This window comes from Diadema antillarum, unplaced genomic scaffold, assembly GCF_040938485.1.
Source record: "Diadema antillarum isolate AM-2024a unplaced genomic scaffold, OU_Dant_1.0 seq00000685_RagTag, whole genome shotgun sequence".
Lineage (NCBI taxonomy): Eukaryota > Metazoa > Echinodermata > Echinoidea > Diadematoida > Diadematidae > Diadema > Diadema antillarum.
The window spans coordinates 300,937-315,118 of NW_027271590.1; the positions used below are offsets into that span (position 1 = coordinate 300,937).

The following is a 14,182-nucleotide window of genomic DNA, read 5'->3' on the forward strand; positions in this document are numbered from 1 at the left end:
GATGGGGTTTTGGGTATAATGTCTCCCCAATGCTGGCATTATCAATTATCTTTACTCGTTACCTCATGGCGTTATCAATGTTCAATGCATCAAAGTTGATTTTTGTGTGCAATTCACAGAGCACTTGTTGTAAATGGTAGCTTGACTGTTGTATATAACACTAAGCAGTTTTGAGTATCTTTTCTCCAATCAGGTTTGAGTTATCTTGCTCATATGTACATTTGTATCATGGTTATATCATTTGTTATTCTCATTTTTTCCCTGATCATGGCAAAAGGGATTGAGGAGGGGAGACAGAGAAATTCAGCTAATTTGGTCGAGGGAACTCTCGATCATGCTCCTTTAAACATTTTCCGTGCACATAGTAAAACCTCTAACATATTTTATCTCTTATGAGCCACTTTTTTCTCAATGTCACAATTCATGTTATACATGATGGGATGCTGCTTTATGCAGCAACAAAAAGATAAGCTTGGGAACACTTCACATACTCATTCTTGCCTTGTTGGATCGATGTTTGTACACATACACCTGCAAAAATATGGCTTTAAAGTTAAAAAGGCAGAAAATGGATAAATATATCTTATACCTTTACTATTATTCCCACCACATTATGATAAACATCTAAGTTATATATTCAATCTTACGGAGGTATACATAAAGCATTTACTACTGCATTTTCTTTATCTGACCACAGCGATAGATTTAAGCCCATATCTTGATCCCTAGGCCCGAATTCACGAAGGTGGTCTAAATTCAAATCATGGTGTATGTATATTTCTTCTGCGTAGATATGATTGACAGATTGCGTACGCTAACAGGCATCCAGTAAAAAAACGTGCATTGATGCGCGCATGTATTGGTACACCTATTTAACGCTTATTTTAGAACATGGTCTAAATTTGTACCATGGTCTAAGTTTAAACCATATTCGTGAATTCGGGCCATAGCGTGTGAGAGTGTTAAATGGCACAGAAAACCCCATAAGGTTGTATACACTGTTTAAAGTACCTGGCACAGAAAGGACCAAGAAAACTTTGTCAAAGATACACACAACCTGTGCAGAAGGTATTACAATGACTGTGGCTAGGTTCCCTCAGCTTATCTACTGAGTGCGATATCACGGTAAAAGTTCAGTAGCTACACATCAGTGACAACCAAAGCAGACCCAAATTTGTTGTCCATTTATTCTACGCTTTGTCATATAAATAGATATTTATTGACAGTGCAATATGATGCCAGGATGCATTGCATGAATTGAATACTCTGCAATGTGTGCTTTTTATATCTTTGTTAAATGCTCTCTTACATTAGAACTTCTTTGTACAAAATCCATTCCACGTATGCTGCCATCATCAGTTGAAGTTCAGGCAAACCAAATGCCATTTATCTTTCATTGTCTCCGACACACCCTACTTAAAGACAAAATCACACACTTACAAACACAGACAAACACACACACACACACATGTAATCGTATACATACACATATAAAAAATATCATCTCGCCGCGGGATACAGTACAGAGTGCTCAAAATGATTGGCCAGTCATAAAAATTTCAACCTAGTCTACGACAGTCCGGCAAAAGGCAAACATCAAGCGTAGTAGCAGGGCGACACGAGAAGGTCCGTCAGCACGACCAGCTGGTCGTCGGTAAACTGCTGCTTGTGTTCGTGCCAGTTATCATGGTGAGTGCGACGGAAGTCAGACAGGGTCTTTCTTACTGTCCTCTGCAGTATCAACAACAACAAAAGAGAAAATAGATTTGATCCCATTTTGCCTCTGTTCATAAAAATGGCATGATGTTAAAAAAAGAAGAAGAAAGACCGGGTATTTCACTCACTTCACGGCAAAATGAAAAGGCATGTCCACAAAGCAATTTCACAAATTGTAACTGATTGACAAGTTGCTCTACATCAACATAGATAAGTACTGAATTGATCAGTGTTTTAGTAGTAGCCACGACAAAAGATATCATGGGGATACATACTCAAGCAGGATTTGAACCTACGACCTCCTGATCTCCAAAAAGATATCTTATGCACTAGGCCACTGAGCTTCCGCCTGATGGCTAGTGCTGGTTCTAATCCTTGTAGCATGCAGCAGGTACTGTGTAATTATTCAAATTCATGAAATTCTTCTGTCAAGTTTTTTTTCTTAATAATTCAAGTCGATGCAGGGCAACTTGACAATTAGTTGCAATAAACACAACTTATTGGAAGAATTTCATGAATTTGAATATTACAACTGTTTTATCATAAAAGAAAGGGCAGCAAAGTCTCAATAAAAAGCATCAATTTGATATTCTCAACATAGAGAGAACAGCTTCTTTATGTAGATATGAAAAGAGAAAAATTCAAGTAGACATTCAGCTTGAGATATTCAAATCATACCCTCAATGAAAAAAAAAAAGAAATCTGCTTTGCTTCTTCCTAATTTCTTGTCAAATTTAAAACAAAGTCAAAGTACACTCCATGAAATGTAGTTTGATAGTCACCTGATATATATGCAATATCACTTATCAACCATGTCACAAAGCATGTATCCAAGATGAAATATTGAAAATGCAAGGGACAACTCATTTAAAACATCACTTTACGCCACACTGATTAAAAGGTCGCAGTCCCGAATTGGCAATTGTTATACAGGGGAAAAAAAAATATTTGTATATTTTTTGTCATTATGGCAATGCTCCAATGTCTGTGACTCCGTACAATTTAGCTTGAAAATATCAGACCCTTCTAGTTAGATGCACATAAGAAACTTTATACAAATTCAAAGAATATAAAAGGAAGGCAAAAAAAAAATAATCTCATTGTAGCAGCTAAATGCAAGTGATTTGACACATTCCATTTCAATTTCAAGGGCCATCTGCAGATGAAATGCGGTGGATTTGTAAGACATTACTTCTTCCTATCTTAGAATTTGAATTGGACAACACAGATCTTTCAACCCTTTATGCAGCATCCATTGAATTTGTACCCCCTCCACTACTTTCCCTTCCCCCTTCCACCAACTGCACACAATCCAATCACTTGAGTCTCAACAAGCACAACAAAACAAAGAAAAAACAAAAGAAGAGATACGGTAAAATAAAATCTTCTCAGAACAAGGTCAACAATACTTGACAGTTGAATGGCCATGCAGCTAGCGAGCAAGTTGGTTTTTGCCACCAGTTTAGCCCAAGGGCTTCCTGCATAATTTCTCCCAAGAAAGCCAGCCACATGGCGTCAGATGTTTGTTAGGTATAGGAGATGCATGGCTTTCTTTGTGCTTTTAATTGTTGCCTTTTTTTGCTTGCCACTTTTGATCCACTCAAAAGAACTTGAAAAAAAAACACCAACAAATAAACAATGACAACACCCAGAATAAAGGATGTAATATGTAACAAATAAAAAACTAGAAAAGCACTCCGAGAGCGCAGACCTCCGCCAAGCAGTTACTTTCCATCGATGATCTTGCTCTTCCATATGGAGATCAGTGATTTCCACTCACTGAAAAATTGCCCGAGATCCCCAATATAGAAGCCTTTGTTACGTCATAAACCCTCAGATGCGCGGCGCGCCTCGCCCTAGCAGAAACTAGGGCACGCACTTTAATGCGCACATGCAAACCTCAAATACGCGCAGCCTGAACTCCCAAGTTCACTAACCCTCCCTGCCAAAATATAAAAAATCCTTCATAAATTCCCCCAAAATTCTCGGATCACTACCAAAAGTTAATCGTTTGTTACTCGTGTCATTCTCAACCTTTCCTGCAAGTTTCATCCCAATCTGTTGTCTACTTTTTGAGTTATTTGGGCACAGACAAACGAATGAACGAACGAACAAACGAACGCATGAACAAACGAACGAACGAACGAACAAACAAACCAACTGTAACGAAAACATAACCTACTCCCTTGGCGGAGGTAATGAAGAGAAAAAGGGAGACAGTGAGAGACAGAAGGAGAGAAAGCAAGATAGACGAGAGGGAGAGAGAGAGAAATAACCCTGCAAAAAGCACAAGCAGAAAAACAAGCAAACAAACAGAAAAAAACAAACAAACCAGAATTTGTAAGTCAGTGTGAGTGAGTAAGGCAGAAAGAGATACAGGACAAACACACGGAGAGCCACAAAAGTGGTGGGGAAATATTGATTGAAGTGGTGGAACACAAAAGCCACAAAACTTGTATAAGGAAGGACGGGGGGAAGGATGGAATGTAAAAGGTGTAAAAGATTGATGAAGGCATTGTGGAAGGGATAAGGACATTCTGAAGGGGCAGGAAGCAGGGAGACACCAGGCACTACTTTACCTCGATCGGCTGGGGGTCGTGGAGGTGGTCGGTGAGATCCATGAGCACCCGGGGCATCCAGCCGGGGACATCGTAAGGGTACGCCTGCACACAGGCACTCAGCCCGAGGATACCTGCATGGCGCTGCACAATGGCTGCAGAAGCAAAGGGGGGGGGGGGTGAAAGGGAAGGATAATGGCAATGACTGACTTACAGTTGTTGTATTCTACTAGTCAATTTATGGCAAACTTTGGAAGAAACATGAGGTGCTAAATCATTTCTAGAAATCTAGCATGTATTCTACAACTGCAATGGCGGAAGAGACTCTCATTTCTGCTTTGAATTATGTGCAGAAAAATTAATGCTTACAGAGAAAACATTCAACTATTATTTGAGAAAGTTAAGCTATACCATTCAGATGACACTCTTTTCATATTCAAAGTTATCTTTCTCTATCATTTCTTTGTTTCCAATAAATCAAAAATAAAAACCTTTATGGGTTTACTTTTACAGTAATTTGGTTAGTTTCATGCTATTGGACCATATACTAATAAGTACATAAAAGCCCTCATAGGAGTAACTGACATCTCATATGAGATCAAAATGTCTCTTGGTGGGACCAAAAAAAAAAAAAAAAAAAAAATCATGACCGAGTTGCAATAGAATGCTGTGGCAACAATGATTATTTGCAAGGGGAAAGGGTTATCACTAATACAGTAGTCTCTGCGCAATCGCGTAGTACTGGGCCGAGTATTTCTTACCCGATTATTGAAGCCACACTACCAGTTTACCAGAGAGCAAGTTTTACTCACATCACAGATACCACGCACTAATTACGCACCTTAAACACACACAGTACTGTACAAAACTAAATAGTCACAGCTCATCTGTCTGACTAAAGTCATGAAACAGCCTTCGGAGAATCTCCAATTTCCCATATGCAGAGTTAGTGTCTGTTTGTGAATTTTGTACACAGTCTGCATGTAGCTCCCAACATCTTGTACACCAAGCCCTCATCAAGCCACATGTGTGCTACTAAACATGCAGCACATGCACATTACAGACTCCTGTGCCGGGCCATGTGCCATGTGTTGTAGCAAATTTTGCTGTTCCCCAAAGGTTTTATGGCGACCGTAAGTTTATTCATTTTTTCTTGAACAGCTTGACAAAATGTAAGAGCCTCAATGGAGATAGCTTATCCTTTGTTTTTACTTGAGGGCTATCAAAACATGTAGTGATTAGTGTGTCACTGTGTATGTAGCTTCTGTAAAGTGTGTGGCACTGATGCAAGGGTTTGTACATGAGATTCATCAATGCATGTCTAATTTGTTGTGATACAGTGAAGTGATCGTACAATGTACATTGCATTTAACATGTTCAAAGGTTAAACCCATGGGATCTAATCATCTCTAGGCACTTCACGGTTTCTTCAGGATTTATATCAACACCCACTTTCAAGACTCTGTGGGAAACTATGAAAATTGATCGGCTTTGTCTGGAAAGTTTCTATGCATTTAACTGAAATTTCATCAGGCAAGTATATCATTATCAGGTAAGTATAACATGCATCCTCACTGTTTGATCAACTCGTGCATAAATTAAATCAATTATTTTTTGTGTGTGTGACGGAGGGGTCGAGGGAACTGATGATGGATAAGGTGTAGGTGTTGAATGATGGGTTACTTACCCTCTGCCGGCATGCTGGCAGAACTGACGACTGTCTTGGTGGGTAGATGAGTCTTACATAAGTTCTCAAAGTGGTTCTGAAGCCCGTTACCAATGGGGAGGAAGCCACAGTGAATGAGGCCACTGAGGGTGGCACCAGCTATCTCTCGTACCTGCACAGAGTAGGAGATTAACAGAGAGAGATATGGAGATGGTAAAAAGTGAAACAGCAGATGAACAAATAGTACACAAAGAACTCGGCTTTTGATTACTGACAGATCAGGTGTTTTAACAAACATCTCATCTTACACTCATTTTTCAGGCTTCGCTAGAAGGAAACTGCCACCCCAGCCTCCCAACACACTCAACCCCAGACTTCTAATAGGCCCACACACCAACCACTTTCCTAAGAGATTCCCCTTGAGGTGTGGGACTCACCTCCAAGCGGTCATCCTTGAGCCGCTCCAGCACCAGCTGACCGATGGCCTCCACGTGGCCAGGGTGGGCCCCGATGGTGAAGAGGTTGTAGAAGACCATGACTTGCAGGTACTCCAGCATGCTGCACTTTGCCCTCCACGAGGTACCCTGGCCAATCTTGGGGGAGGAACATGGAATGGTGGGATGTATGTTAGAAAAATCTGCCAGGTGAGCATGACACAATCTTACGCCCCTTGCCGACTGGTTCACTAGCTGAGCAAATTGACGAGCATAAGGATGTAAAGGCGTGTTTGCATATATTTCAGCATGAAAGATACCTTCCTCTTGATCTATTCTAACCTCAAGAAATGCTCACGAAGTGTATATGTGAACATTGAATTGCTGAACATGTGCTAGGAATCAGTTGTTCATCTGCTGCTATGTTTCAGAGCTCTAAAAGAATGGTCACATTTTGAGAAGTTTTTATTACATCAAAGCCATTTTAATATAAGAACAAAGAAAAGGAGAAAATATCTGAACACGAGACAAAAATGTGCACAACCGCGAAGGGAGAATACAAATAGGACAATTGAGTTGAATATAAGAGTGGTAAGACTGAAAAGATAGACATGGACGTGAAGACTGAAAGGGAAGAAGAGCACAAGGACTGTCCCTCTGGGGGTAGGGACCCATCCTCTCACCTGCTGCAGGGAGGAGAGAATTTGTGGCATCATCTCTGACTGCAGGAGGGCTTGGGCCAGGCAGGCCAGCGTCACCTCGGCTTCAAAGCGAAGCTCCTCATCCGACTCGCAGCTCTCCAGTGGGGCAAGCTGGAGGAGAGATCGAGGTATCAACAGTTAAAGGCAAAAACATGGTTCTCATATGCCTGCAGGAACTGTTTAAGTTTACTTGGTAGAACTTTTCAATATATTGCAAGCAAATTCCAAATGGTGGAAGACAAATTTAAGCCCTTGAGAGCTATGTTTTAGTTTTAAGAACCACTACCCATGATAATCACAGACAAGGAAAACTTTATAGTGATGTGGCTTTACTACACTACCATACCAACAGAACAAAGAAAACAATGTTGTCTTGCTATTGCTGTGTTTAATGTCTGCTGTTGGGGTAAGAACATTCTGATGCTGTTGTGTATCTTCATACAGGTGAAGATAGGTTTCTCTTATTCTGATCATTTTGGAGATAAGAGTCATATCCCACAGGATATAGCCAATTTTCTCCAGGACAGGGATCTACGAGTAAAGTTAATCATCACTTTTAAAAAAATACTGTTGATGCACAAGTGGTATTCTATATCAACGGTACTTTGAGAGTGGGCAACATTCAAATATGGAAGGATCTCTTACCAATGGTAGATACTGGAAGAAGTCTGAGGGAGCTGATGACACCAAATTACCTAAACTACCTGTGATCCACTTCATGACTGATATCATGAGAGAAAAGTGATAAAGAAAACAACAGAAGTTTTATAGAAGATCAAAAATATAGGCAGGCATATAGATTGAGGGAGAAAGGGAGAGACAACATCAACAACAACAACAAAAGAGAGGGGGAGATAGAAAAAAGTCAGCATTTACAAATACACACAAAATACACAGGTGAGGCAACAGATACATATTTGAGTTTTAATAAACATTACTTCTAACATTTGCAACAAACATTGCTACCTATTTAACCTTCTTTCAAAACTGATGGTTAAACAAGAGTGTAATGTTGCCATACTTGATTACCAATTATGTGCAACAGAGGCATTAGATGACTGAACACCTACAACTTTTCATTTGTTGTCAAATTTGATATAACAGATACAACCTGGTTTCATATGTTACGACCACTTTCATTCTACTAATTAAGAGCAAACACAAGACAGTAAAGTAACAAATTACTGCAACAAGAAAATTGTATAAGATCTTTTATTCTCCAGTGGCAGGAAAGAAATACTGTATACCAGTACACCATATACTTTGTGAGACTAATTTTTAGCAAATCGGAAATTTGCAACAATTTTGCAAGTGGTTAAATTTGTGATCGTGGAGTACACATATGAACAGAGAAATGTATGTGTGCACGTTGCATTCATGTCGGGGTAAGAGTTAATATTTTCATGTGCTGTCAATTTGGCGAATGGCACCTGACTCGCGCAATTTGCGAAAATAAAGACAGAAGCATGTACAGTATACACATAGTGAATAGCCACTGCAACAAAATTGCAATGCTCAACAGTGACAACGTGCAATCATACTTTTAACTGCATGTCATGTGATGAGCAATCGACCAATCAAACAGCTAGAATATTTTCAGGTGTCATACGTTATATCATGCGTTCTTACCTGTCTTACACAGCCTCAGAATCCTCCTCCTCTCGTCATCCTCTGCCCGGTTCTCTTCGGACACCTCCACCGCCCCCCACACCTCAATGTTGGCCAGTGGGGCAAGCTGGGGTAGGATGCTCTGGAGGAAGTCCTGCCGGTGTGGGGACGCCGTCTTGTTGTCCTTGGACCAGGCATTGTCGTACATGAAGATCATCACTAGAAAGCTGTGCATGTCAAGACACATTGGGAGTGAAGGAGGCATAATTCTAACACAGCATGAGACAAGCTAGGATCCAGCAAATAAGTGTGTCAAGATAGATACTACACAAACTATTGATAAAACTATAAATGTAATACCACAGTAGAACCTCATAATGAAGAGGTCAGATATATTAAACCTTCTTACAACAAGGTGATTTTGAAGGTCCCAACTCTTTAATATTTTTTTGCTTTTGCACCCTGATACAGCAAGAAACCTGTTACAAGGTAGTTGTCATGATACCTAGGTCCTTGTTACTATAAAGATCCCCCTGCATTAATTTCCTTTTTTTTTTTAAAAGTGCCATTCCAACATCCATCATATAGCTTAACCAAACACCTGCAAGAGGGTGTACTTGTTTGTGTGTATGTGTGTGATGTCTGTGTGTATGTTTATATTGTGTATGCCTAGGAGACACACCCACCTGCCAATCTTGTCCCTGACGTTCTTGTAGCTGTGAGTGAGGTGCTTGCTGATGTCTCCAAGGAGACGATGCAGTAATCCTGGCACCCTCCACTCCTGCTGGAACAGACCTCCCTGCAGGACGAACAGCCGGCTGGTTGCAAAGAAAGAGACAGAAGGACAGACGAATGAACCATCGAGACAACTTGGAGTTCGAAATCTTCATAATTCAAAACTTGACTAGTGGACGTGTTCTATTTGAATAGTGATGTTATTAGCTGATGTACCACCTCAATCATGCACATCAATTTAGATGCATGTAACATTGACATGATAATTAACATGTATATATATTTTTATTGGCAAACAGATTCCAGATCATGTAATCAAATCAGAAAATGAAAAGCTGCCACAGGTTTCTACTGTGATAACATTTCTAATGTATGGATTTTATGCCATCTACAACTAACTGACAATATGCATATCTGTCTACACTTACAACCTTGTTTTGCCCAAGTTGAAAGTCACAGGATGAAAAGATCAACTTAATGCTTCATTACTTGTGCAACTGCATAGTAGAAGACACTAATTTGCATCTGCATGCCGATGATGTGAATGAACTCTTTTTGTTTGTGTGAACAATGTCATAAATGCTTTGTGATGTTAAAACTGCTTTTTGATATCATTTCACAAATAGTGTACTGTTAGAAAAATGTCGTAATAAAAAGTGATGTCATTTTCAAAACAGTATACCAAGGAATGTCAAACAGTGTCAAATAATTGAAAATACATATAATAATGTGAAGCTCTTTCAACCAATCTCTATACAGGGGATTGATCTTTTATCCAAAATATAATACAAGCTACGGACAAGGATGGACAGTGCCGGCTCCCTACCTAGCATCCAGGAATGAGCCGCGTTCTTCGTCTTCGCTAAGTGGCTGCTGTGTCAGCCACTCAAACAGCCAGTGCAGCTTGCGGGGGTCTCTGCTCTCACACGATGTGGCCATGCACACCCCCCAGTCGATAATGGTCTCACCTGTTACCAGGGAGAGTGATGTCTTCATGGCAGGTAAGAGGATTTCTTCCCATAGGTTCTTGGACTGGATGTGGGTGGAGCAAAAATATGGAAAATTACATTCCTCACTGTGTATCAGGATTTAAAAACACTTTGTGCCTTCATTCGCCATTTTGTTTGTATGGAACTAAAGGATATCTAACATTTTCAGGGTCTCATGTCTGATAGTCCAAATTCAATAAAGCTTTTATAGCAAGATTGAGAAGACAAGAATATTTCTCCCTTCTTTTTAGAACAGACATCGCAAGTTCAACTTCTTCTTCTTCTATGTTACTGTCCAACACCCCTAAGAAGGGACCAACCAGACAGGGAGTGCGCTGGTGTTTATTGCGCAGAGAAAAAAGGTTAGAAATTGCTTTGCTCTTGGATGTAATGGAGGATTGCTGCTTTGAAGGAGTCTTTGTTTGTGATGCCAGTGACTGTTGGTGGGAGTGCGTTCCAGTCTGTGATAGTTCTTAGGATGAATGAGTACTTATACTTAACTTGTATGCACACATGCAGCAAACCATTTCATCTGACACAAGTACTAGTGTTTGATTTTTATTGCTCAGTTTTATTACATAAGTGGGCATATGCTAAACTCATGACTTTTAATGCCTTTCTCAATCTCATGAAACCAGGTCCATGCATGCTGAGTTTCATATCACAAGAAGACTCCCTGAAATCTTTCCTCACCTTGGCAAAGCCCCAGTGTTTGCTGCCACGGATGAGGCCAGCGATAATCTCCATCATACTCCGCTGGCTGCTCTCCTGGGAATCTTTTGACAGACGCTCCAGGTGGGGCTTGAAGAGAGGCAGGAACGTGTCGCCAAAGTTGCGAAAGAGACCCTGAGATGTTGAAATAAGTTGCAGAAACAATTGTTCTATTTTGTTTAAAGCACTTCATACATATTAATGTTTACTTATTTGAATATACTATTTTCAAAAGCTTTACTGCCAGAAGCAAAACATGTGGCATACTACTAGAGCAATGACTTAGATTTGAAATTCAATTCAATTCAAATATTAACTGCTACAAATATCCTACCGATATCGATTCATGGCAATTATACAAGTGCAGTGAGGATATCATTAAGATATTTTATGTACAAGATATTAAAGAGAAACTGGGAAATAAGGAAAGGAAACAATACTAATTCCTTCACTAGAACTTTGTATGATTTAAAGTGTTTTTTAGTGCTAATAAATCCACTTCTGTTCTGCTAAATCATACGTTTATAGTCTCTGATGCCAAATGGTGACAATTAACAAATTTTTTAGAATGCACGGTATAATTAGCGAGGATCATAACCTTTGACCTCACCTTGAAGACCATGAACTTCTTGGCATCAAACTTGTCTTTTCCTTTCTTGTCCTCCAGGGAGAGGAAACCGACAAGCTTCTCCACAAACTCGTGGCTGCTGAAGTTGTCATAGAAGACTTGCTCTGCTTCCGACAGCTCCTCTCTGCTCCGGTCGAGCTTGGGCTGCTCGGACATCGGGGCATAGACAAGCATCGTCCTGTGTTAGGGAGCAAGTCAGCAAATAACATCTGTCCTCAGTGCACCCATGTGTCACACATTCTCTCTTTCTTGACATTATAAATTTTGTGATACAATCCAGCACATTGAAGCATTATCTTATAAGCATAGAAGTAAAGGACTGAAGAACAAATACCTGTTTTTCTATGATTTTATAATGCAAACAAAACATAATCATTACTCTCAGGCAACCTGATTCTAAACATTTACAAAAATTTATTAACCTAACTTTGAGAACACATTCACATACTGTATGTAGGTGCTCTAAGACAAATAGACAAACAATTTACTCCAGTTCATAATGAGCCTGAATAAAGAAACAAACTTGTGTACAATTAACAGCATAACCACATGATAAGGAACTCTTACTTTGGCCAGACATAGTATCCCCAGTGAGTCTTGTCCACAAATACACACTGGTCCCACTTTTCCTGAGTGGTGGGTATCCGATCGCACTGGTACTGGATCCACTTGTTGTCTGGCCGCTCCCCAGGGCTGGGCAGGGCATCTGCCGAGGGTGTTGGAGACCCCGACGCTGCATAGGGGTCCATGGGGACCTTCTTGTGGGGACGCTTCAGCTGCTTCAGGATTGCACCCACTGTTGAAAGGGCAAGCTGAGGATTGGATAAGAGTATGGACAAGGTCAAAACCAAGCATATGGCACAAAACTCTCAGCGACTAATTTTCACTGAAACTCATTCCTGTAACATTACATTTACCAAATAAAAGTTATTGCTTCTTGACAAATGTCGCTTACCAATGACCACACACAAAATGGACACATTCACTATGATCAAGAAACTGCTATGACGAACATGCTAATAAACCTTTCGTAATCTCTGAATCCACTAGAAATATTCACAGTTGATGACAACGAATGTAATAAATTGTCTCATAACAGCACATGAAAACAAAAATAACCTAATATATTGATTTTAAACAGTTCAGTTTTATGAAAAAAGGAGGATTGAATTGCTGATGCACCACATGACTTCTATAAAGTTATATTAGTAGTTTCAAATCACTGAGACTGACAATGATGCCCTTGAGATCGTGATGATGAGCCTCACCTTTCGTTGATGGAGCGTCTCATGGACCAGGTGTGTCACAAAGAGTCTGACCATGGGTGTGGGCGGGGCCACGTCTTGTCTCACCAAGAGTCGCAGGAGGCCAGCCGCCATCTGGGAGAACTTCCACCTCCTGGAAGATGCAATACAGATGGAAAACAAATGATCAAACAAAACTAGAACTATGACTGAATGTGAATAATATCCCAGTGACCAGGCTAATGATATAATAACTGTAAAAGTGGACATTTTCGTGGTGTCGAAATTTTCAGCAATTTGCACAACCAGAAACTGGCGTGAAAATATATGGACGCGAATATTTTTGCTTGCCATATGTTCCAGTAGTTCCTGTCTTGATTCTGTGGAATGACTCCTGCCGAATGTGCGAAATTCTCACCCAATAAATATCACTTTTTACAGTAGGGTGACTAATGTGTAGTGCTTTGATCACCATGAGTTGGTGGAATGTGCTATGTATGAAATGATTCTCATCATTTTATCAGTTGACACATTTTACAGGCTGCCCTTCTAAGTGCAAGTGCAAGTGCAAGTGCAAGTGCAAGAAAGCAATACCTCCAATTAGCACTACTGGTTCACTTGTTTGAATAAATTGTAACAACTGGATACCTTGGCTCTCAGAAAACATTTTTATCTATTTTTTTTTTTACTTTTTTTGTACACATGTATAAAATTTTGTCATTAAAACGACTGAAACACACAAACTGATGCATTACCAAAATCATGTGAGGAGATCATTCCAGGCTACAGTTTCTGTTAATTTAAAGAAAACCCAAACCCAAAGAGCAATGTGGATTGAGTGAAAGCAACAACATTATTAGAACACATCAGTGAAAGTTTGAGGAAAATTGGACAATCAATGCAAAAGTTATGAATTTTAAAGTTTTGTTGTTGGAACCGCTGGATGAGGAGACTACTAGAGGTTATGACGTATGAGTGTTCTACTAATGTTGCTGCTTTCACTCAATCCACATTCCTCTTTGGGTTTGGGTTCCCTTTAAGCTACTGGTGAGCAAACTACAGTCATGAATTATGAACATTGCTCTTGCACTCTAAGCACAGCTAACTTGTGGAACATTAGGCTCATGGGGGGGGGGGGGGGGGGGTGCAACAATAACAAGAAAAACTTTTACACAACTTTCAGAAGGACAAT

At 40.0% G+C, this 14,182-nt stretch overlaps 1 protein-coding gene across 1 annotated transcript in view; it reads right to left on the bottom strand.

Moving 5' to 3' along the window:
- Positions 1-862: 862 nt before the first annotated feature.
- Positions 863-14,182, bottom strand: part of LOC139737194 (proteasome activator complex subunit 4-like) — a 43,611-nt gene continuing 30,291 nt past the window's right edge. Inside the window, exons 27-39 of the mRNA XM_071647871.1 lie at positions 13,015-13,144; positions 12,314-12,558; positions 11,729-11,924; positions 11,101-11,253; positions 10,245-10,450; positions 9,370-9,501; positions 8,705-8,910; positions 7,721-7,797; positions 7,058-7,186; positions 6,378-6,533; positions 5,962-6,112; positions 4,296-4,429; positions 863-1,731 (exon numbers count right to left, since the gene is read on the bottom strand). Coding sequence (XP_071503972.1) covers positions 1,597-1,731; positions 4,296-4,429; positions 5,962-6,112; positions 6,378-6,533; positions 7,058-7,186; positions 7,721-7,797; positions 8,705-8,910; positions 9,370-9,501; positions 10,245-10,450; positions 11,101-11,253; positions 11,729-11,924; positions 12,314-12,558; positions 13,015-13,144 — 2,050 coding nt within the window. The 3' untranslated portion in view covers positions 863-1,596. The remainder of the gene's footprint in view (positions 1,732-4,295; positions 4,430-5,961; positions 6,113-6,377; positions 6,534-7,057; positions 7,187-7,720; positions 7,798-8,704; positions 8,911-9,369; positions 9,502-10,244; positions 10,451-11,100; positions 11,254-11,728; positions 11,925-12,313; positions 12,559-13,014; positions 13,145-14,182) is intronic.